Below are 21,715 nucleotides of genomic sequence, written 5' to 3' on the forward strand. Positions count from 1 at the left end.
CACACACACACACACACACACACACACACACACACACACACACACACTTGCCACAAGGTCCAATTTGGGTCTGAGGAGGAAGTGTGGAGGAGGAGGAGGGTGACACACATGCTCTTTGACCCCAGAACAACCTCTGCCACTGGGGCGACACACAGCCGGCTAATAAGCACAGAGGAAGGCTGTACCAGAGTGTGTGTGTGTCTGTGTGTGTGTGTGTGTGTGTGTGTGTGACAGACAAAGAGCAGTAAGTGATGTGGTGGAGAGACAATCACACAGTGCAGCGCAAGAGATGTAACACTTTTTCTGTTTTCCTGAATCTGAAACAACGTTGAACGGGTTCTGCCGCTGCCACATTTTTCAGAATAACCCTGAACATGTCTGAGCACTTCTGACCCGAGGGCTTTCTGTGCGTCAGTGTAATTGACCTACAAGCACTTAACTGTCTGATTCAGATATAAAGCAAAGAACAAGAGATGTTTTGTACAGTGAAACATGCCTGTTAAATTTGCTGTTTTTCTTATGGAGTTTGGTGTAAAAAAAACTCTGGTTAAGTTATTTTAAAAACACACACCCACTATGCACAACCACAACACACACACACACACACACACACACACACCATGCTCCACTGGCATGACCCGCCTGCAGTAGCGATCCAGTCAGAACAGAGCCGCTAAGGTGGACGGACAGAAATAAAGTCCCAGCCGGGAACTCAGAACCAGGACAGTCCTTGGCCCACTTTCATATCCCACAATCCTCGGCTCCTCGCCTCTGTGACCGCTCTACCAAACTGCATCTAAAAAAACTATTTGTTCCAAGTAGAGCTTTAGCATAAAACACAGCATGCTGACTGATAGCTCACTGCATGCTCACAGATTAGCATAGACCATATTTGATGACATCACTCGTGTGTTGATTGATAGGAGGCACCACGCTAACATCGCTAACATACTGTCATACACACTGTGTTAGTGATCACAGCCTGCATGCTAACACATTAGCATATAGTATAATGCTTATAAAAGGCTCTATGCTAACACATTAGCATAAAATATATATATATATACTAGCATACTCACTTGTGATATGATAGTGATAGCGACTTTAGCATAAAAAGCATGACTTATGCTAGCATATTAGCATACAAAATGTTGATGCATAGTAGGCTACATGCTAAGAACTGAGTACATTTCATGCTAGTGCTTTAGCAAACACAACACTCAGTATAAGCACAGATAAGGTGAGATTACAGGTTCTGTGCTAGCATGTGTGATAGCAGCGTCCATGCTAACACTTAAGCATGCAGTATGTAGCTCCATACAAACATGTTAGCAAACAAAATGTAAGCAGGCTACATGCTAACACTTCAACGTGGAGGAATTTAGAATGGAAAATAAATGATAATCATATTTGGCTCCTCTGAGCTGAGAAATGCTGAGACCGGTCGGTGAAACCGCTGTCGCTGCAAATCACACAAACACACACCGGCCAGCCCCGCCCTGACCTCACTGTGACTTAATGGACCCGACTGGTGTGTGTGTGTGTGTGTGTGTGTGTGTGTGTGTGTCCATTGGGAGTAAATGTAGGGGAATGTGTGTGTGTGTGTGTGTGTGTGTGTGAAAGGGTGTGGACATGGGTGTGTATTGAGGGCGGAGGGTCTGTGTGTGTGCGTGACCTATATCCACAGCCATGCAGAAGTAATGTGCACTACATGTGTGTCAACCCACGCACACACACACACACACACACACACACACACACACACACACACACACGGTTGCCAATTACTGCATCTACATTTGCATCCAGTTATCTCTGAGAAAAAAGACGCTCTGCTTCTTCTTCTCGATGTTACGCACACACACACTCATGCGCACACACACAAAGACACACTCATGCACACACACACACACACACACACACACACACACACACACACACACACACTCATCAGATGGATGGAACTCCTCCAGCTGAAGCGAAGCTGTTTCTTAGTTGGAGCGACTTTGATCCTCCTCTCTGCTTCATACATAAACTAGATCCACACACACACACATGCACACACACACACACACACACACACACACACACACACACTGATACAATGGGTATAATAGGGAGAAAATCCTGTTAGAGGAGAAATGCTGCAGGGAGCTTAAAGATGGAGGGATGATGGAGAGGTGACCCTCCTCCTCTCTCCTTCCCTCCTTGTTTACCTCCTTCTTCTGTCCTTGTTTCATCCCTCCTCTCCTGTTTCCTCGCTTCCTTTTCTTTTCGTTCCCTCCCTCCTCTCTCCTCCTTCCCTAATCTTCTCTTCCTTCCTTCCTCTCTCTCGTTTGCTCCTTTCCTTCTTACCCATTCCCTCACATCCCTCCTTCTCTCCTTGCCTAATGTTCTCATCCTTCCTTCCCTCCTTCCTCTTTTCCTCCTCTCCTTCATCATCCCCTCCTTCTCTTTCGTTTCCTCCTCTCTAATCCCTCCTTTCCTCCCTCCTTCTGTCCTGATCTTCCTTCTTCCCTAATTACCTCTTCCTTTCCTTCCTCCTTCCTCCCTCCTTGGTTTCCTCCTCCTCCTGTCTTCCCTCAGTCTTGGTTCCGTGTTGACCCGGTCCATGTGACCCGTGTATCATTCTGTTTCCTTCCTGTTTTTCTGTCTGAACATGAGTCGTCCTGTCGTCCGTCTGTCCTTGACTCTGTTATTAGCCGTGACCTCCACATCTCCTCGCTCTCCTCTCTGACAGTGTGCTCGTTTCTTTTCTGGCTCCCACTCGAGTGGAAACGATGACTGTGTGCTGTTCTTGTGTGTTGGCCCGTTCTGGTCTCACCCGGCCTCCTACACGTCTTAGTGTCAGACTCTGAGCTCAGATCTGAACCCGTCCCACCTCATTACTGCTGATGTGACCTGCAGACACTCGGACCAGGTCTCAGGAATCCCAACAATGTGGAGCCGTCGACCCCCCACCCGCCTCCAGAGTCCGCCACCGCCGGCTGAGCCTGCGGGTCGACCTGCAGCTCAGGTGAACTTCAGGAAGGTTAACGACTCCAGAAACTACAGATCAGAACACCGACACAAACAACTAACTGACAAAAACACACAACACACCTGAAACACAGGTGTCATGGCCGCTCACGTGTCGGTGTAAACAGGAAGTAGATCGTTAACTCAAAACAGAACGTACAAACTCAAAGACAACGTTTGTTTTCTGTGAATGAAACAGACAGCAGAGTCGTCCTGGAGGGAGTCTGATGAAAGTTACACGTTGTTTAGAGTACATCTCAGCAGGACTACTTGTAATCGAGTACTCTTACAGCATAGTATTGTAACTAAAGACGGGGATTACTCTGTGAGCTGTCAGAACAACTCGACTTCCTCCCTCCTCATGTTTTCCACATGGAAAGAGGATGTTGCTCTGTGTGTGTGTGTGTGTGTGTGTGTGTGTGTGCTTGTTGTTTTCAGGACGATATTTTCATATTTTCATGGTTCTGCCTGGTTCTGATGGTTCTGATGGTTCTATGTTTGTAAATCTCTCCGGCTGCGTCTGAGAACAAACGTGAGCTCAGAGTAATGAAAGACAAACAGCAGCGAGCGCAACAAACATCACCCTGCTGTCCAGAACAAACACACACTGATCCTCTCCCCCGCTGCACACACACACACACACACACACACACACACACACACACACACACACACACACACACACACACACACTCTGAGGCTGAACAACATGAGGTCTGGGACCCCACAGAGCGCCGCCAGGTTCATCTGAGAGGGTCACAAGACAGAAACAAAAACCCTCAACTGGAGACTCAGCTTGCTGCAGCGGTGATGTCACTCAGGTGTAGTTACCTTCACCTCCGTTCATGCTCTCGGTGCTGGACTGCGACAGAACCCTCCTGTGCCTCCTGTGCAGGGAGCGGGTGGTGCTGGGACTTCCTGTCGGGGTGGAGGTGGTCGCTCCGTCCCTCCTGGAGAAGATCCCGCTGAAGAAGCGAACCAGGCGCCGCTCGCTGGAGCGCCCGCCGCCTCCCCTCAGCAGGAAGCCTCCCGACCCGTCCTTCTCGGCGGACAGCCGCAGCAGGTCGCTGTTGTCCAGCGTGCGGTTCTTGTTCCCTCGCGCTCGCTCCCATCGACTCAGCTCTGACATGGAGTCCGTCTTGTTGAGGACGGCGCCGACCTCCAGCGTGCGGCTCTTCTGCCTGTTGGGGTCGAGGGGGCGTGACGCCGGGGTCACACCGGCTGCCTCGCCGTCCTTCTCGCCGCTCTCCCTCTCGGCGTCGCGGCTGATGCATCCGGAGCTGCTGTGGTGTTTGTCTTTGGAGAGCGCTCGCAGGCGCAGCAGCTCGCCGCCGCTCCAGTGTCTGAAGCTGAAGCTGCGGCGCAGGAGGCCGGGAGGACGCTTCAGAGGAGGCGTCTCCGGGGACGACGCCTTGGCTGCTTTGCCGTTGCTCTTGGAGTGCGACAGCTTCCCGTCTCCGTTGAGAGGAGGGTCCGGACTCTGCTCCTCCATGCTCCTAGCCTTCAGGAGCCTCTTCTTCTTCTGCAGGTTCTCCACGGCGGCGTCCTCTGAGTCCTCCTTCTGCGTCCTCGCCGCAGACTCTGTGACCGGACTCTTCTCCTTCGCCTCCTTCTGCAGGAGCTGTTTCCTGGAGATCTTGAGGCGGCCCAGCTCCAGCTGCCCCGTGCTGAACGTCCTGAAGTTCCTCATGAAGCCGTGAGACGACGGGAACTCCTCCGACTCGTCCTCCACCTCCTTCAGCTGCTCCAGCAGCCCGCTGCGCTGCACCTCCACCGAGCCCTCCCGCCTGAAGGAGCCCGCCTTGGGGGAGGCAGAGACGCCGTCTTCGTCCGGCAGACTCTCCTTCTTCACTAAGGTGAGGGAGATCCTGTAGACGGTCTTCCTCTGAGGCGTGCCCCGCTCCATCCTGTCAGAGCAGCTGCTGTCCAGGAGGTACATCCTCCACCTTCCCCTGCTCCTGCAGCCTCAACACCTCCACCTGACAGACTCTCTCAGGTGATTCAGTCTGTTGTTTTCTGCACACTCATTAATGTGAAACGTTTCCTCAAACAAACAGCAGAAGAAGAAAACGCTGGGGGGGCTCGCTGAGACTGCTCCTTCATCCAGATGTGCAAACAGCAGGAAGTACATTCCGTGTTCATCCCAGCGGATTCAAACTGGCTCCCGCAGCTTCCTCTCTGCTGGAAACTCTGAGCGCTCCGGTGTGTCCATCACCGGCTCCCCGACACATCAGCACTGTTCCTCCGCTGCGTCCCGCTCGGTGCCAGCGCGTCCTCTCCCATTGTGTGCGCACATCCCCCGCAGCGCCGCGCCGCTCCGCTCCGCGCAGCCAGCCGAGCCCGCTCCACCTCCCGCCGGCCTCAGCTCGGATCAGATGTCGGTCGGTAGCGCGGAGGATCCGGACCGGTTCTGCCCTCCTCTGCTCCGGTTCCCTGAAGCACTCTGACAGCCGCACGGTGCCGATCCTCCTCCGCTTCACACTGAACACACTCCGCTCCTCCGTCCGCACACACACACACACACTTACACACACCGAGCGACCCACAGCAGCGGGGGATGATGGAAAAACACGGAGCGGAGCAGGGCATGGACTGGACCTGGAGTCTACAACGTGCTCCACAAAATCTACCTCTTACTTTTATGATAAACGGATTGATTGTTTAGTTTATTAAATGTTGGGTGATTGTGAAAAATCCTCATGAAAACGTCCCAGGATCCTTTTAGAGAGCGTAGAGAGAAGACGCTCCTCACATGTGCAGAACCTGCCTTAGAAAAGTCACGTTTTTAAGTTTCCTTCAGTCTCACAGTGATCCAGTGACAGTTGTCTGAACATCCATGAGCACACTGCTAACAGGAAGTGCTAACAGCTAATTCTGCTAACTTTCATGTAGATTTTGCGCACATTTTTTAGCTAGTTAGCAGCTAGCAGGTGGCAGCAGAGAGTCAGCAGTAGAGTTGTTACTATTGATTATTTTCCTGATTAATTCATGTCTGAAAGATTATGAGAAAATAATCATCAAAACATCCCAAAATCCACTTAGAAACCACAATAAAAGAACACTTCTTACATGTGCAGAACTTGCCTTAGAAAAATCACATTTTTAAGATTCCTTCAGTCTCACAGTGATCCAGTGATAGTGATCTGTACATCCATGAGTTCACTGCTAACAGGAAGTGCTAACAGATAATTCAGCAAAGATTATTAGTAGTAGACGTCTTATTTTGTCCAGTCAAGTCTCATAACTGACAAAGAAAAGCAGTAAATCCTCACATTTCAGAAGCTGGAACCAGACTGTAGTGTTTCCACTTCAAAAACAACTTCTTGGTCTCATATCGAGACTTCAGACTGTTCAAACTGATGTTTGACAGGTGACTCCTCAGGTTAGACGTGATGTCCTCATTTGTGAAGATAAAACTGTCAAACATCAAGAAACGTGAAGCTGGAAGCTAATAACAAAACGACTGTGTGGTGGTGTCATGCTGATATTTAGGTCAGCAGGACAGCAGCCGGTCCGACTCCAGCCCGGGTTCTCCAGCCTGCAGTCGTCTCTACAAACAGGGTGGAGTCTCATCCTCCTCCTCCCTGTCTGTCAAGCTCTTTAAAGCCTCCCCTGGCACACACACTCTAACACACACACACACACACTCAGAGAGGCAGTGATATCATCATATCTGCAGCACAGAGACAGAAACATTATTCCTGTTGTATGAATATGAGATCAGGACGAGCAGGTGAGGCTCACCTTTGATAAACCTCTTGTTAAATCAGAGTTCTTCTGAAGTATTTTAATTCACAACCATCCAGTGAAACCAGCTGATTAACTTCCATTTCTGATCCACTCTCAGTCCTTCTTTAGTCATTTTCAATTTGAATATCTCGCTTTTTAATCACAAACTGATCTGTCACCGCTGCGGCTCTGAAATATTAAAGGTGCGAGCGCTCCGACTGTTGTTGGGATCTTTGATCATCTTCTAAATTAAACTCCAGAGAGGAAACTCCTCTTCTCAGCGCTTCTTTCTCTTTTCTTTCATCCTCTGAAGCGTCTCCCTCCATCTCAGGAGGAGGAGGAGGAGGTGGAGGAGGGGAGATTAACTCCACCTCCACTCCACCAAAACTGATGCCTTCTGGATTATCACTGGGATTAATCAAGATTAGAGGAGCAACCGCCGTCGGCTACTTTCTCCTTTCACCTTCACAGATTGTTTCGGGTGCAGCACACACATGTCAACACACACACACACGTCAACACACACACACATGTCGACACACACCTCTCCTCTCTACATCCACCTCCCCCATCCTTCTGCGTGTCACCTCTGAAAGCGTGACAGCGAACTTCAAACGCACCTTCAAAAGGCCTCTACCTGACGGCTGCATCAGCGGCACATGAAAGCAGACGGTGTGTGTGACGCTGCCACGTGTGTGTTAGAGAACACACAGCTAGATGGACAGACAGACTGTGTAAGGCTGACGTAGAGAGAAAACAAAGCCTGTCTCTGTCTTAAACATCACTCGGTGGAGGCCGTGTCGGAGGAGGTGGAGACGGGAAATTACACAACTTCTATGTGACATCAAACGCACCTCCATCAGCCAGACAGCAGCTTCACTCTCGCTGTGACGACGAGTTTGTACTGAAGCTTCTGAAGAGGAACATTGTGTTGTGTGGTGACAATACATCAGAGCACTGACATCTTTACTGCAGTTACTTTTTTTAAAAATGTGCAGAACTTGCCTTAGAAACATCACGTTTTTTAGTTTTCTTCAGTCTCACAGTAACCAGTGATAGTTTTCTGTACATCCATGAGTAAACTGCAAACAGGAAGTGCTAACAGCTAATTCGGCAACATTTAATGGAGAAAACTTGCTTGCATTTTTAGCCAGTTAGCAGCTAGCATACCGTAAATAATAGGGCTGCAACTAACTTATTGGTTTAATCTATTGAATGTATAAACCATGAAAGATTCTCATCTAAACTTCCAATAATCCACTTAGTAATCATAGAAAACAGACATGTGCAGAACCTGCCTTAGAAACATCACGTTTTTTAGTTTTCTTCAGTCTCACAGTAACCAGTGATAGTTTCCTGTACATCCATGAGTAAACTGCAAACAGGAAGTGCTAACAGCTAATTCGGCCACATTTAATGAAGAAAACTTGCTAGCATTTTTAGCCAGTTAGAAGCTAGCATAGTGTAAATAATAGGGCTGCAACTAACTTATTGGTTTAATCTATTGAATGTGTAAACCATGAAAGATTCTCATCTAAACTTCCAAGAATTAATCACAGAAAACCGACATGTGCAGAACCTGCCTTAGAAAAGACAAGTTTTTAGGTTTTCTTTAGCGCGATCAACGAGGTGTCTGGCTAACATATCGTAGCATCACTAAAAATGTTTTAATCATTTACACAAATGCGTTGTCAGTGTTTCTAAGCGTCTGTGTGATGAGCAGGATTCAGAACATTTGTGCTGCGTTCAGGTCCTGAAGTTCTCTGAGGATGAATAATAAAACAAACACTCTGCTCCTCCTCATTTAAAGCCTCTGAACATACAGACTCCTCCTTCATAATTGCAGCACAGACCATGAAATCTGCTTCAATTAGCCCAGTTTGGAGTGAGCTGGAGGGGGGTGGAGCGGGGACCACCACCTGTCCTCCACAACAACACCACACACTCTCAGATTCATGTTAATGAAGTCAGTGTTTGGGGTTTCTGCTGGATATAGAGGTGTTGAAATAATGCCGGTTGGGACTCTGAGCAAGTGGAGAAGCTCGAAGGAAACAAGGGTTGTTCAAGGTTGTGATGGGAGGTGGAGCCGCGTGATCTACACGTCCTCCACACAATGAAACACAAACCGGTCCGACGTATCATTTAGTGGTCGAGGAAAAATCTCTGCAGCGCAAAATCTGTCAGCTGAGACATTTAAAAGTCAACTGAGTGAAGCCGTTTTCTCCATCAGGCTGTAATTGTGGTGAAACCCTGACAGAGCTGAAACAGAATGAAAATGTTTCCTTCCTGACGTCCTCCGTCCTCTTCTTACGGCTGCGTGTTTGATTATTTCTGCTTCAGAAAATGTTTTATCGGTTACAACAAAGCTCAGCGTCCCAGGAGGAGGTGTGAAGTTTGAATGAAAAGGTCTGCAGGCGTTAATGTGTCCACCGCCCTCTGGAGACTCTGACGGTCTTATCAGGACCTGCAGCTACACAAACCCCCCCAAACTCCATCAGCTCCATCAGCTCCTGTTTATAGGAGAGGACGGAGAGCAGCTGTGAGCACAGAGGGGTTAACTAACCAGGGTCACCTCCAGCAGGGCAGAACCAGGAGGAGACGGAGCGATGGATGAGACAAGATTTCCAATTTGAACCTGGCAAATCAGAGGAAGGGAGCGGCGCTGGACCGTTAGCTTAGATTAGCATGTTTACACACGCTGGAAATTAACTTCTGTGCACAAATAATTTAAATCTATCTGAGGAATTGAGTGTTCGGAGAAAATCCAGTTGACTAGAAACGAAAAAGAAAAAATAAACCAAAAATGACGCTCATGTGCAGAACTTGCCTTAGAAACATCACGTTTTTAAATTTTCTTCAGTATCCAATAGATGGAGGAGGCACGTTCAAGCTAACAAGGGGCTTTGAGGCGTGTGGTCTTCAATATAAAGCGTCTGGAAGCTGCTCGCTCTTCTTCTACATGTCTGCACTCCGCCTGCATCACATGAAATATGTATGTATACGTCCAGCAGTTCTGCAGACAGCACTGAAGCATGTCTGCTATTGCATGACCACGAGGGCTGTTATCTTTCTGATTCACTGATCAGCAGAAAAGACAGTTAATCAAACTCTATCCAAGCAGGAACTTCAGTCACTGGGACAAACAGACGCCATGTTTTTACACAAAGAAAGAAGTTCATGTAGAACTTCTGCCGAATTTACAAGAAGGTCCAAATAATGCAGAATGAGTCAGAGACAGAGTTTCACAGAGTTTATAAAATGTCTCCAACTCAACAACTCACTAAATTAGGCAAAATGTCAAGGGGATCTGGTGATACTGTGGTTACTGTTTCACTGCATGTATTGCATTTAATGCAGAATCTACAAGAAAACACCAATGATTGAGAATTTGTCATCAATAACACTTCACAACATTTATGAAGTTTCTCTAAACTCAACAACTCACTAAATTGAGTGATTTCTAAGGGGAGTCTGGTGACTTTCTCCACAGGCAGCAAAGAAGAGGCCTGTTTTTAAACAGGATCAATAACATGTTTCTTCTTTCATAAATGGAGTGTAAATGGTGACATCAGTGTAAACAGTGTGTTCAAACAGCTGATCAATGTTGGCAGGTAAGACTTTAGCACTTTAGACACAGAAGCAGACAGGCTGGTACAGACATGCTGCCACAAACTGACACTTTTTACAAGGAGACAAACAACTTCAGCTGAAAGATTTAATGCTGAATTTACAACAAGGACACAAAGATTCAGAATCTGTCTTAGACAGTGATTTCGATGTTTATTAAATCTCTTCTCACTCAACAATGCTTTAAATTAGATAATTTGTCAAGGGAGTCTGGTGACACACTAACTGCACAACAGGTTAAAACAGAAACAAGGTGCCACTGTGACAGTCGTGTTTAACAAACACCCAGCGGGGACTGCTCTAATCAAACATGACACACACACACACACACACACACGCACACACACACACACACACACACACACACATTCCAACCTCATCCTCCTCCTTCAGGAGTTCAGCTTTTTTTTCTGCATCAAAGAGCGAAGAAGCGGCGGGAGGCGCGGCTCCCTCCCCTCCACCTCCACCTCCCACCTCCCACCTCCCCCCACGCACTGCCTCACCCCCTGGAGACGGGGAAAATGGGTCAGTTAGCAGAGGGAGGATGGGGTGAGGAGGGGGGTAAGGAGGCGAGGGGAGGGAGGACCCCTGCTGGCAGGAGGAGGCACGTCCACACGCACACACACCAAAGACATGCCAAAACACACCACAGAGACGCAGAGCTCATACAAATTCAGTCAGGGCTGAGAATTCTGGGAATATTTGAACATGTGCGCAAACACACACACACACACACACACACACACACACACACACACACACACAGGTCTCCATGTACAAAGAGTCAAGACGTGTGGAGAATCCAAAACATGTACTGCAGAACTGTTCACTTTCCTTCAGGCGAACAGGCTAATGCTAAGCTAACATGCCCAGATCTGTCTAAAACATCATGGTTGTCCAGTAGCGCAGAGGTCAAAGGTCAAAATAACACATAATCCCAACCAGACAGACGAGAAGTCAAATCAGCCAAAAGCAGGATCAGATCCATGATTAAATTAACTCTCAATGCACCAGACTCCAGTCAATATTTCCATGTTTTTACAGTGCAGTGACATCTGAGATGTACAGGTCAGAGAGGGTGATAAAGGGAGTGTTTTTCTTACCTGTGATGAGTGTCAGCAGAAAGGTGAGCAGCAGCAGGACATGAGGAGAGAAGAAGAGAGAGGGGAGCCAGTCAGAACACAAATCAATCAATCAATCATCAATGATCAGCTCGTACTGATGCTTTTGTATCAGGTTTAACAGAGTCAGAATGTTTCTGTTTGAGCTACGGCAACACAGGAGGGCCAGCCTCTCATCAGACAGGCAGCAGACAGGTGACCTTGAATTGTTGTATGCAAATAAGGTGCTGCAGGTGTTGTTTTGTGTGTGTGTGTTTGTGTGTGTGTGTGTGGACCGAGTGAGCGAGGAGACGAGGAAAGAAGGAAAGGAGACGAGAGGAGAGAAACCCGCCCCACCCCGACTTCCAGACGCCGGTCTGTTGCCATGGTGACCGGCTGTGGGGCTCGCACGGCTGGCTTGGCACTTGATGGATCCGTGTGTGTGTGTGTGTGTGTGTGTGTGTGTGTGTGTGTGTTAAAGGTAATTCCCATTAAGTGTTAGCACTGAGCTAACGCCATTTTGTGCCCTGCCTGAGAGTAACAGGAGCTGAACATCATTGTAGTTCTTTATGTCCTGACCAAGTTTACGGCTTTATAACAAATCTCATTGGCTACAAGATGCATCAGTTATCTGGAGGCTGGCATGTGATTGGCTCAGGAGAAGGAGTGAGCCTCCAGCCTATGAAATCTCTCGTTGGCTGTTTCAGGCCACAGGACGGGCATAGAAGCCATCGTACATGACTCTCATGATATTTAGCTTTTAAATTATGGAGTTTTTGATGGATAAAGCATGAAAATGTGTCTGTGATTGCAGTTTGTCACTGTGGGTGCATTGAACACTGTGTTTTGGACTAAAAACAAATGGATGTACTGGATATCTCCTCCTCCAAGTCTATAAGAAGTCCATCTGGAGCGACACGATTGGCTGATATGTCGCTCTCATATCATCTCTTGAGAATAAAGGACACAATCTGCAAACATCCTGCTGATTCTTCTTAGAAACAGTCTCTGCTGCGGCACAGATGGAGGTCACCTCATTATGGATTCATGAATTTATGACAACAAAACACACACACACACACACACACCTCGAAGTGTGGAAGAAGGAGGGTGAAGAGACAGCTGATGTCCGAAATCCCCTGAGAGACCAGACTGAACACAAGCTAACACACATTATATGCAAAACTGAGGCGCACACACTCCCTCACACACACACACACACACACACACACACTCCCTCACACACACACACACACACACACACACACACTCCTGCTGTATTTTAATCCCTGGCTACAATAGGAACCAGATGCTCGGCTGCAGACGGAGCTGCGAAAAGAACAAGAAGCCGATTGGTCCGAGGCCAGGAAGTGTCGAGCGGGAGGAGGCTCCAGGAAACGACCGTATAAGGACGGCTGAGGGGGAGGAGGAGGGACGGCTGGGGACGGACTGATAACAGCACCGGGACAGAACCAGCACGCTCAACCCAGAGCAGGTGAGGACGATACATATCTATATTCAATGTGATAGATTATGATATATTTTATAAACAGCTGAATGTGCTGTGGGTCCACAACACAAACTAAAAGGAAGAGAAGACACAGTTTATGTCTCTAAAGGTGCGACAAGAGAAACACTGTAACGTAGAAATCCTATCACCAGACTCCATTAACAAAACACCTAAGTTTAAGAGTTGTTGAGTAAAAAGAAACGTTATAAGCGTGGTGAAACACAAATCTGACAGATTCTAAATCATTGGTCTGTTCTTGTAAATTCAGCATTAAATGCAAAATGTAAAATGAACTATTAACTCAACATTACCAGACTCCCTTAACAAAACAGCTAATTTAAGGAGTTGTGGCATGAGGAGAAACTTAATATACTTTGTGAAATGGCATCAGCAAATTCTGAATCATTGTTGCCTTCTTGTACATCTCTTAAAGTAACATTTGAGGAGAGATTCACCGTGTTGGTGCGTCGAGGATTGTATCTCATTTACCAGACTCCCTTAACAAATCGTCTAATTTAAGGAGTTGTTGAGTGAGGAGAACGTTATAAACATTATGAAACACAATCTACAACAGTCTTATTTTATGTAGTTATAACATTGTATTTACTTCATATTATTGGAGTTAATTCTATTTTATTTCATGTCATTTTAACAACAATTTGAATTTATTTTGAGTTGAATTTCAAATGTCAGTTTTAATTCTTAAAAGTCAGTTTCATTTTTTTATTTTTTTAATATAATTAGCTTGATTACATTTTTACTACAATTCTACAACGTGTATTTGTTTGATCTTAAATGTAATATTTTCAATGAGCTTGTGGATTTAATTTGACTTTATTACCGTCTCTTGTATTGGTGTTTTTATTCTTCCACAGCAGCATGAACCAGCAAACTGAACGTGAGGTTTGATTATTGATCCCAGCTGATCACTGAGCTGCTGTCGCTCCAGTTATTAAATGTTTCTGTTCGCCGTGTGAGTGGTGGGAACCAATTAACCGTTTCTGATCCCTGTGACACACACACACACACACACACACACACACACACACACACACACACACACACACACACACACACACACACACACACACGGGACTCTTCACAGGCTCTGAATAATTAATGCCTCCCCTCTCTGCTCTCTAATGATGTCTCCAGGGCATCAGTGTGTGTGTGTATATATACATACGTGTGTGTTCTGTGTGTGTGTGTACATGTGTTGTCATGACCCCTCCCACACACACACACACGAACACACAAACACTTCCTGTGGGACATTTAAATTCATCCTCTCCGATATTCTTCTTCAAACAGTCACCATGTCAGACAGAAACACCTTCATCTCATATTTGTTTTTAATTTATCATAGGTGTGTGTGTGTGTGTGTTCCACCGTGTCTAAAAGAAGACAAAATGCTGATTAGAGTTGATTTTCGGGGTAAACTTCAGGACAAGCTGATTAAATTTTAAATATCATCATCACTAATACTCATCAATTATTCATTAATAAACGCAGGCGAGCGTTTATCTTCAGTATTGATGAATTATTGATCACAAGGCGACGTCTCTAAATGTCTTGTTTGGTGTCAAAAGGCACAAATGGTCTGTTTACACTCAGAGAAAACCAGAAGCATCGTTTAATTACATAAATGACTTTAAATCATAATGTAAAATAACTACAGATCACTAAATGAGCTCATTACTGCAGCTTTAAACATGATCATCCTCTCGTCTATAAAAACAGAAGTACATCTGAAGAAATGCATTCTGGTCCGTCTCTGGTTGAACCTGTCGCTGCCTGTTTGCTGACAGACGTGAGGCTGCTGTAAACATCTGGATGTAGACGACCAGCAGCAGCTGCATGCTGTATTCTGCCCAGAGACGCTCCGTCAGGTGTCTCTGAGCAGAGAACCAATCAGAACAGACCTCAAAACACGTGTGGGACGTACATTAAATGACATTATTCAATTAAAGTAGAAGAGATTGTTCATTTTAGATGTGATTCTGACACATTTTAATACAGAAACGCACTGAAATAATGTCAAACAAACATAAAGCAACACAAATATAAAGTCTCACAGTATAAAACACTTGTGTAAGAGTTGTTGGAGTTCTTCTTCTGTCAGGATCAAACCAACAACGACACAATAAACACTCTGTGGCCACACAACCACCCACACACACACTGAGAATTCCCAGAATTCCTCCCATACCGACCCGACCACAGCTCCCTGCTGCCCCCTGCTGCTGGACCGGGTCACTGACGGTAACGGAGTCGTGTGGGGTTTTTAACTGCAGCCAGGACAGAACTGGACATTTAGAGACGCCACATGGGTTCAGAACTTTATCAGTACTCAACATAAATTAGTAAATGATGACATAAGGTGATTATGTTGCTGAAGATCTCATCATTTGGTGTGTACAAGTCTTGAGTTCACCCAGAGAATCAGAATGTTACTGCAACATCACCAGACTCCATTAACAAATCATCTGCTTTTAAGTGTTGTAGAGTAAGAAGACACTTCATAAACATTGTGGAACACAGAATCTGTCAGATTCTAAATCGTTGGAGCCTTCTTGACAATTCAGCATTAAATCAGAACATGAAATTAACTATTATCTCAGTATCACCAGACTCCATTAACAAATCACCTAATTTCAACCATTCCGGATTGAGGAGACTTCAAAAACATGGGAAACTCTGTCTCTGACAAATTCTAAATCGTTGGAGCCTTGTTGTAAATTCAGCATTAAATTAAAACAGAAACCAACTATTAACCACAACATCACCAGACTCCATTAACAAATGTGGTGATTTTAAGAGTTGTTGAGTTAAAACAAACTTTCTAACGTAGTGAAACTGTGTGTGTGACAGATTGTAAGTCATTGTGTCCTTGTTGTAAATTCAGCATTAAATCTTTCAGCTGAAGTTGTTTGTCTCCTTGTAAAAAGTGTCAGTTTGTGGCAGCATGTCTGTACCAGCCTGTCTGCTTCTGTGTCTAAAGTGCTAAAGTCTTACCTGCCAACATTGATCAGCTGTTTGAACACACTGTTTACACTGATGTCACCATTTACACTCCATTTATGAAAGAAGACAAGAGATTTTACTAATACACTTAACAGTAACAATATAGGCTACTTCTTTGATCCCTTTGGAGAAAGTCACCAGACTCCCTTTAAAAAACACTCAATTTAGTGAGTTGTTGAGTTGGAGACACTTTATAAACTCTGTGAAACTCTGTCTCTGACTCATTCTGCATCTTTAGGACCTTGTTGTGAATTCAGCAGAAGTTCTACATAAACTTCTTTCTGTCTTGGTGTTGGGAACATCTTTGCTGCGGTGAGAAGTGATCAGTGTGTAGCAGAGCTGCAGGCAGGCCCAGAGTTACCAGAACAAAGAGGATCCTGGGATCAAACTGTGCTGCCTCCTGTTCACGCTGCAGCTCGGCCCTTCACTCGCCTCTACAAGACAAAAGCTGTGAGTGAGCGGGACGAAGATGGAAGCTGACGGCCGTGACCAGAACCAGGACGAGCATTGAGGCTGAGGACAGAGCCTGAAACGTGTTGTGAGAGGAGGAGAGGTCGGACCAGCAGGGGGCGCTGCAGGCTGCAGGGTCACTGCACTCAGCTGAGTCTGGGTAGTTTATCTGTTCACTGCAGACTGACACCTTCTCATCTATCACTGCTGGAGCCAACAACAACTACACAAAGCTGCAGCATTTCATTATCTCCAAACAGAGAAAAACTGCAAGGGGATAAATATTAATTTAATTATTTATTTTTTTTATTTATTAGATTTTTTAATTTTTGATTTTATTTTTTTTAAGTCTTTTTAATTTCATAAATAATAATAAATTTGATAATTATTTAAACAAAGTAAAACTACACTGAATTAAGTCAAAATTCAATCAAATAAAAATACTAATATGAAAATAAACAAATTAAAGCACACATAAAAAATAAGACAAAAAATATTAATGAAACAAAAATTTAAACAAACTTAATGTAATTTAAAAATCTGAATCTATTTTGAGAATAAAAAACTGATGCAAAATTTTCAAAAATGCAATTGAAATCACAAAAAATGAAAAAGACAAAAGAAGAACAAATTTAATTTAAAAAAATGTTATTTTAAGGGTAAAACTTGCAGCGCATAGCTCGTTGAATAAAATGAAAGAGTCGAATGAAATTAAACCAAAAAAACTAAATCTATATATACTTTTAAATAAATGTAATCATATCCAACAAATACATTATATAACATCTATACATCGATATAAGTTGGAAAGCCTGACTGAATATTAAATTCAGTTTTTTTAAGAGTGCTGTAACCAAACTGATAACATCAAATGATAAAATGTGTCATAAATGAATGTGAGCTTCATAAAACCGTTAAATATCAGAGAGATCGGTCCAGAACACAGGATCTACCTGCAGCAGCAGATTTTATTAGACTTTAGGGTTGAAAGGTGTAAATATACGTCGTCTTCATCACTCAGTGAGGAAACAACCTGCAGGTGGCGCCGTGCTTCCACAAGAACCCTCCTCTGTGATTTACTGGGTCAGATTCCACTGAGCTGGTTAATATTTAAAAACGGCCTCGACTACAGTGTGTGCTGGTGGGCGGGAGCGTTCACAGATCATATCAAGAGGTCACAGGTTCTAGACTGCAACACGTCTCCTACAACTCCCAGAATCCCTTTCAAAGAGCCAAAGAAGACAACTGGATGATCATTTATATCCATGTGTTAAATTGGCAGTTTTCCAAATGAGGTTTTGAATTAATTCTGCCTGATGGAAGAGAAAAGCTTTCATGCGACCCGATTTGAGGGGATTTGTTTCCAAGTTCTGTCTGTTCCGACAGGATGATCGATCGTCTCCTGACAACTGTTGTTGTGACTGATCGGGAGATTTAAGGAGGAATTCTTCTTTGACGAGGAGCTTAAAATCTCCGTGTTCGACATGGAGAACAGCTGTAACGAGAGGCAGGACGAGGCTTGTTCTGCTGCTGCTGCTGAATCATATGTGACTGAGAGGAGATCAGCTAAATATACAACACACACACACACACACACACACACACACACACACACACACACACACACACACACAATGAAGAGCCCACAGGAATAAATGCAAATTGAGGGAGACAGATAGAGAATCACAACAACAGCCCAGAGCCAAACACACACGTTTACAATGATTTCAAGCTCTGAAGCACACGCACACACACACACACACACACACACACACACAGTACACTCATGCTGCATCAAACAGGCTGAAGCAGTGGAAGGATGTTTCTACACTCCCTGACTCTCCTGCTGATCGACTGATCACTGGTCGATCGGGAACATCACGCTGCGTTCACTTCTCAGTGACTCTAAGTGGAGGACAGAGCCGTCTGTCATGGCCGGTCGAGGAAACTGTCGCTTTTTATTCTAAAACACAAACACCGTGGGAGAGAAGTGTAATTCTACAGTCTGTAACGTGGTGAGGAAGTCTCTCCAACTTCTCTTATCTAATATTCATAAAGAGGTTCAGTTTACAACCATTTTACAACAGAGAAGAGCAGAAAATCATGAAGTGGAGAAGCTGGAAGCACAGAACCCTGGACGGTCGTCTCTGTGAGTGTAGAACAGAATCTGCCGGCCCTGAAGCCAGCCTGGAGGGAGGAGTGTGTGCTACATCTTCCTCTCAAGGTCACACACTCAGTCATAACTCGTCCTCTGTGTGATCGGTGGTCATCAATACACTGCAGCACAGACAATAACACCTCCATCACATGTAGTCATCATCCTGATCACCAGCTGGCCCTCGCTGTTTCGTATAAAACACATTTCTGCTCTGGATTCTTCCTCCATGTTGTTATGAAAGAGAAGAAGAAGACAGTGGGACTTGTCTCCTCCACAGCTCCGCCTCCTCAAATAGTTCAAGTGCACTTCAGAGAAGAACGGCGGGTCTGTGTGGCGCCGAGCTCACAGCTCTAACTCAATTGGCTGACGTGTGATGAGGTCAGAGGTCACTCTGTATTCACTGGATGGACAGTCGCTGCTCAACGCTTTCTCAGAATCAAAACAAGTCTCTGACTGTATTTATGATCTACATTATTATATGTGCAGTTGTTTACACTCCTGGTGGCGGGGTCCGCCGCGTCCATGCTGAGATTGACATGAAATTATCCAGCCTGTAATCCAGTTTGTAATCCTCAATGTGTTAATGCCAACACAACATTTCCCTCCTGCTGCTGCGTCTCATGGCTTTTATTGTGAAACAGTCACAGGAAGCAATGTGATTTTAAAGGTGCAGTATGTAAAGGTTTTAGTACAAAACGTTCAAAAGTTTAACTAAAATGATCAACAGAGTGTGAAGGAACAACAGTTTTGGCGTGAAGAGCTAACCTTTGAAAAAACGTGCTAACCAGCTAGCCACAGGCTTTTAAACCTCTTCGTCTAAGCAGTCTGAAGCTAACTGCTCCTTTAACCTGAAGCTAACGGCTCCTTTAATCTGAAGCTAACTGCTCCTTTAACTTGAAGCTAACGGCTCCTTTAACCTGAAGCTAACGGCTCCTTTCACCTGAAGCTAACGGCTCCTTTCACCTAAAGCTAACGGCTCCTTTCACCTGAAGCTAACGGCTCCTTTCACCTAAAGCTAACGGCTCCTTTCACCTGAAGCTAACGGCTCCTTTCACCTAAAGCTAACGGCTCCTTTCACCTGAAGCTAACGGCTCCTTTCACCTAAAGCTAACGGCTCCTTTCACCTGAAGCTAACGGCTCCTTTCACCTAAAGCTAACGGCTCCTTTCACCTGAAGCTAACGACTCCTTTCACCTGAAGCTAACGGCTCCTTTCACCTGAAGCTAACGGCTCCTTTCACCTGAAGCTAACGGCTCCTTTAACCTGAAGCTAACGGCTCTTTTAACCTGAAGCTAACGGCTCCTTTCACCTGAAGCTAACGGCTCCTTTCACCTGAAGCTAACGGCTCCTTTCACCTGAAGCTAACGGCTCCTTTCACCTGAAGCTAATGGCTCCTTTCACCTGAAGCTAACGGCTCTTTTAACCTGAAGCTAACAGCTCCTTTCACCTGAAGCTAACAGCTCCTTTCACCTAAAGCTAACGGCTCCTTTCACCTGTAGCTAACAGCTCCTTTCACCTGAAGCTAACGGCTCCTTTCACCTGAAGCTAACGGCTCTTTTAACCTGAAGCTAACAGCTCCTTTCACCTGAAGCTAACGGCTCCTTTCACCTGAAGCTAACGGCTCTTTTAACCTGAAGCTAACGGCTCCTTTCACCTGTAGCTAACAGCTCCTTTCACCTGAAGCTAACGGCTCCTTTCACCTGAAGCTAACGGCTCTTTTAACCTGAAGCTAACAGCTCCTTTCACCTGAAGCTAACGGCTCCTTTCACCTGAAGCTAACGGCTCTTTTAACCTGAAGCTAACAGCTCCTTTCACCTGAAGCTAACGGCTCCTTTCACCTAAAGCTAACGGCTCCTTTCACCTGAAGCTAACGGCTCTTTTAACCTGAAGCTAACGGCTCTTTTAACCTGAAGCTAACGGCTCCTTTCACCTGAAGCTAACGGCTCCTTTCACCTGAAGCTAACGGCTCTTTTAACCTGAAGCTAACGACTCCTTTTACCTGAAGCTAACGGCTCCTTTCACCTGAAGCTAACAGCTCCTTTATCATCACATTGTGTGTCATTTCCTGTCGGACACTTTATGAAGCATGTCTGTATAACAGGGACAAGCACACCTTACATAACAACAGAACTAGCAGCCTGGCCTATATTCTCCCTTGTAGTGCAGATTGTGAGTGAAGCTAGCCCATTAGCCCGAGGCTAGCAGCTCCCTCGCCCGGGGCAGGGAGCTTCACAGAGAGTCGTCCTGTTATCCTGAGTCTCTGCAGACTGACATGTACAGAGCCTGCTGTGTCCCTCTTGTCTTCACAGGAATTTGGGGCTTCCCACACAGGCTCATTTCACACAAGTCTTATTTTCTCCCAGAATGCTTTGTTGTTGGAGGCGTGGCTCCAGGGATCAGCTTTCCTCCTCCTGATTTCCTCTCCTCTCTCTTCCTTCCTTCCTCTTTTTCTCTCCTTGTCCCTAATTCACTTCTATTCCTCCTCCTCCTCTTCCTCCTCCATCATCCTCATCTTATTTCCTGCAGCACAACACAGCAGCTCTGTGTGGAGGTAAAACCCCCGAGGACACGGAGGAACCGTCCTCCACCGGCCACCAGACTCCACTCACATTTCTCTACATTTTAGACAGGAACAGTTTCCATCACACTGTCACACAGATGGATGTTTCTGCACTTTTAACATTTTAATCTTTTTAAAATCTGCAAACATAAACATCCAAAACGTCAGATTCTACAGTCACAGTGAGGATCAGAGTCGGTACTGTGAGAGTTCTGCTGAACAACTGAGCATCCAGAAAAGACTGAACCACAGACTGAGTTCTGCTTTAAGGGTGAGTCACGGAGGAGTGGGAGGAGAGGAGAGGAAACAAGGAGAGGAGACAAGTGGAGAGGAGGAAACAATGAGGAAGGGGGAGGGAGGAGAGAAGAACAGAAAGGGTGAGAGGAGACGAGGTGAGGAAACACTGATGAGGAGGAGAGAGGACGAGGAAAGGAAACACAAAGAAAAAAGGAGATGAAATGTGGAGAGGAGGAGAAGGAAATGAGGAGATTTGGAGATGAAGGAGACAAGGAAGGAGGAGGCGAGGAGGTAAAGGCATCA

The 21,715-nt window shown here is 45.6% G+C and overlaps 1 protein-coding gene across 1 annotated transcript in view; it reads right to left on the reverse strand.

Annotated features, from left to right (window-relative positions):
- Positions 1–5,548, reverse strand: part of LOC115576535 (arf-GAP with GTPase, ANK repeat and PH domain-containing protein 1-like) — an 87,415-nt gene extending 81,867 nt beyond the window's left edge. Inside the window, exon 1 of the mRNA XM_030409064.1 lies at positions 3,850–5,548. Within this exon, the coding sequence (XP_030264924.1) occupies positions 3,850–4,957 (1,108 nt within the window). The 5' untranslated portion in view covers positions 4,958–5,548. The remainder of the gene's footprint in view (positions 1–3,849) is intronic.
- Positions 5,549–21,715: the final 16,167 nt, after the last annotated feature.

The sequence above is a fragment of the Sparus aurata genome, chromosome 24, assembly GCF_900880675.1.
Source record: "Sparus aurata chromosome 24, fSpaAur1.1, whole genome shotgun sequence".
In the NCBI taxonomy this organism is placed as follows: domain Eukaryota; kingdom Metazoa; phylum Chordata; class Actinopteri; order Spariformes; family Sparidae; genus Sparus; species Sparus aurata.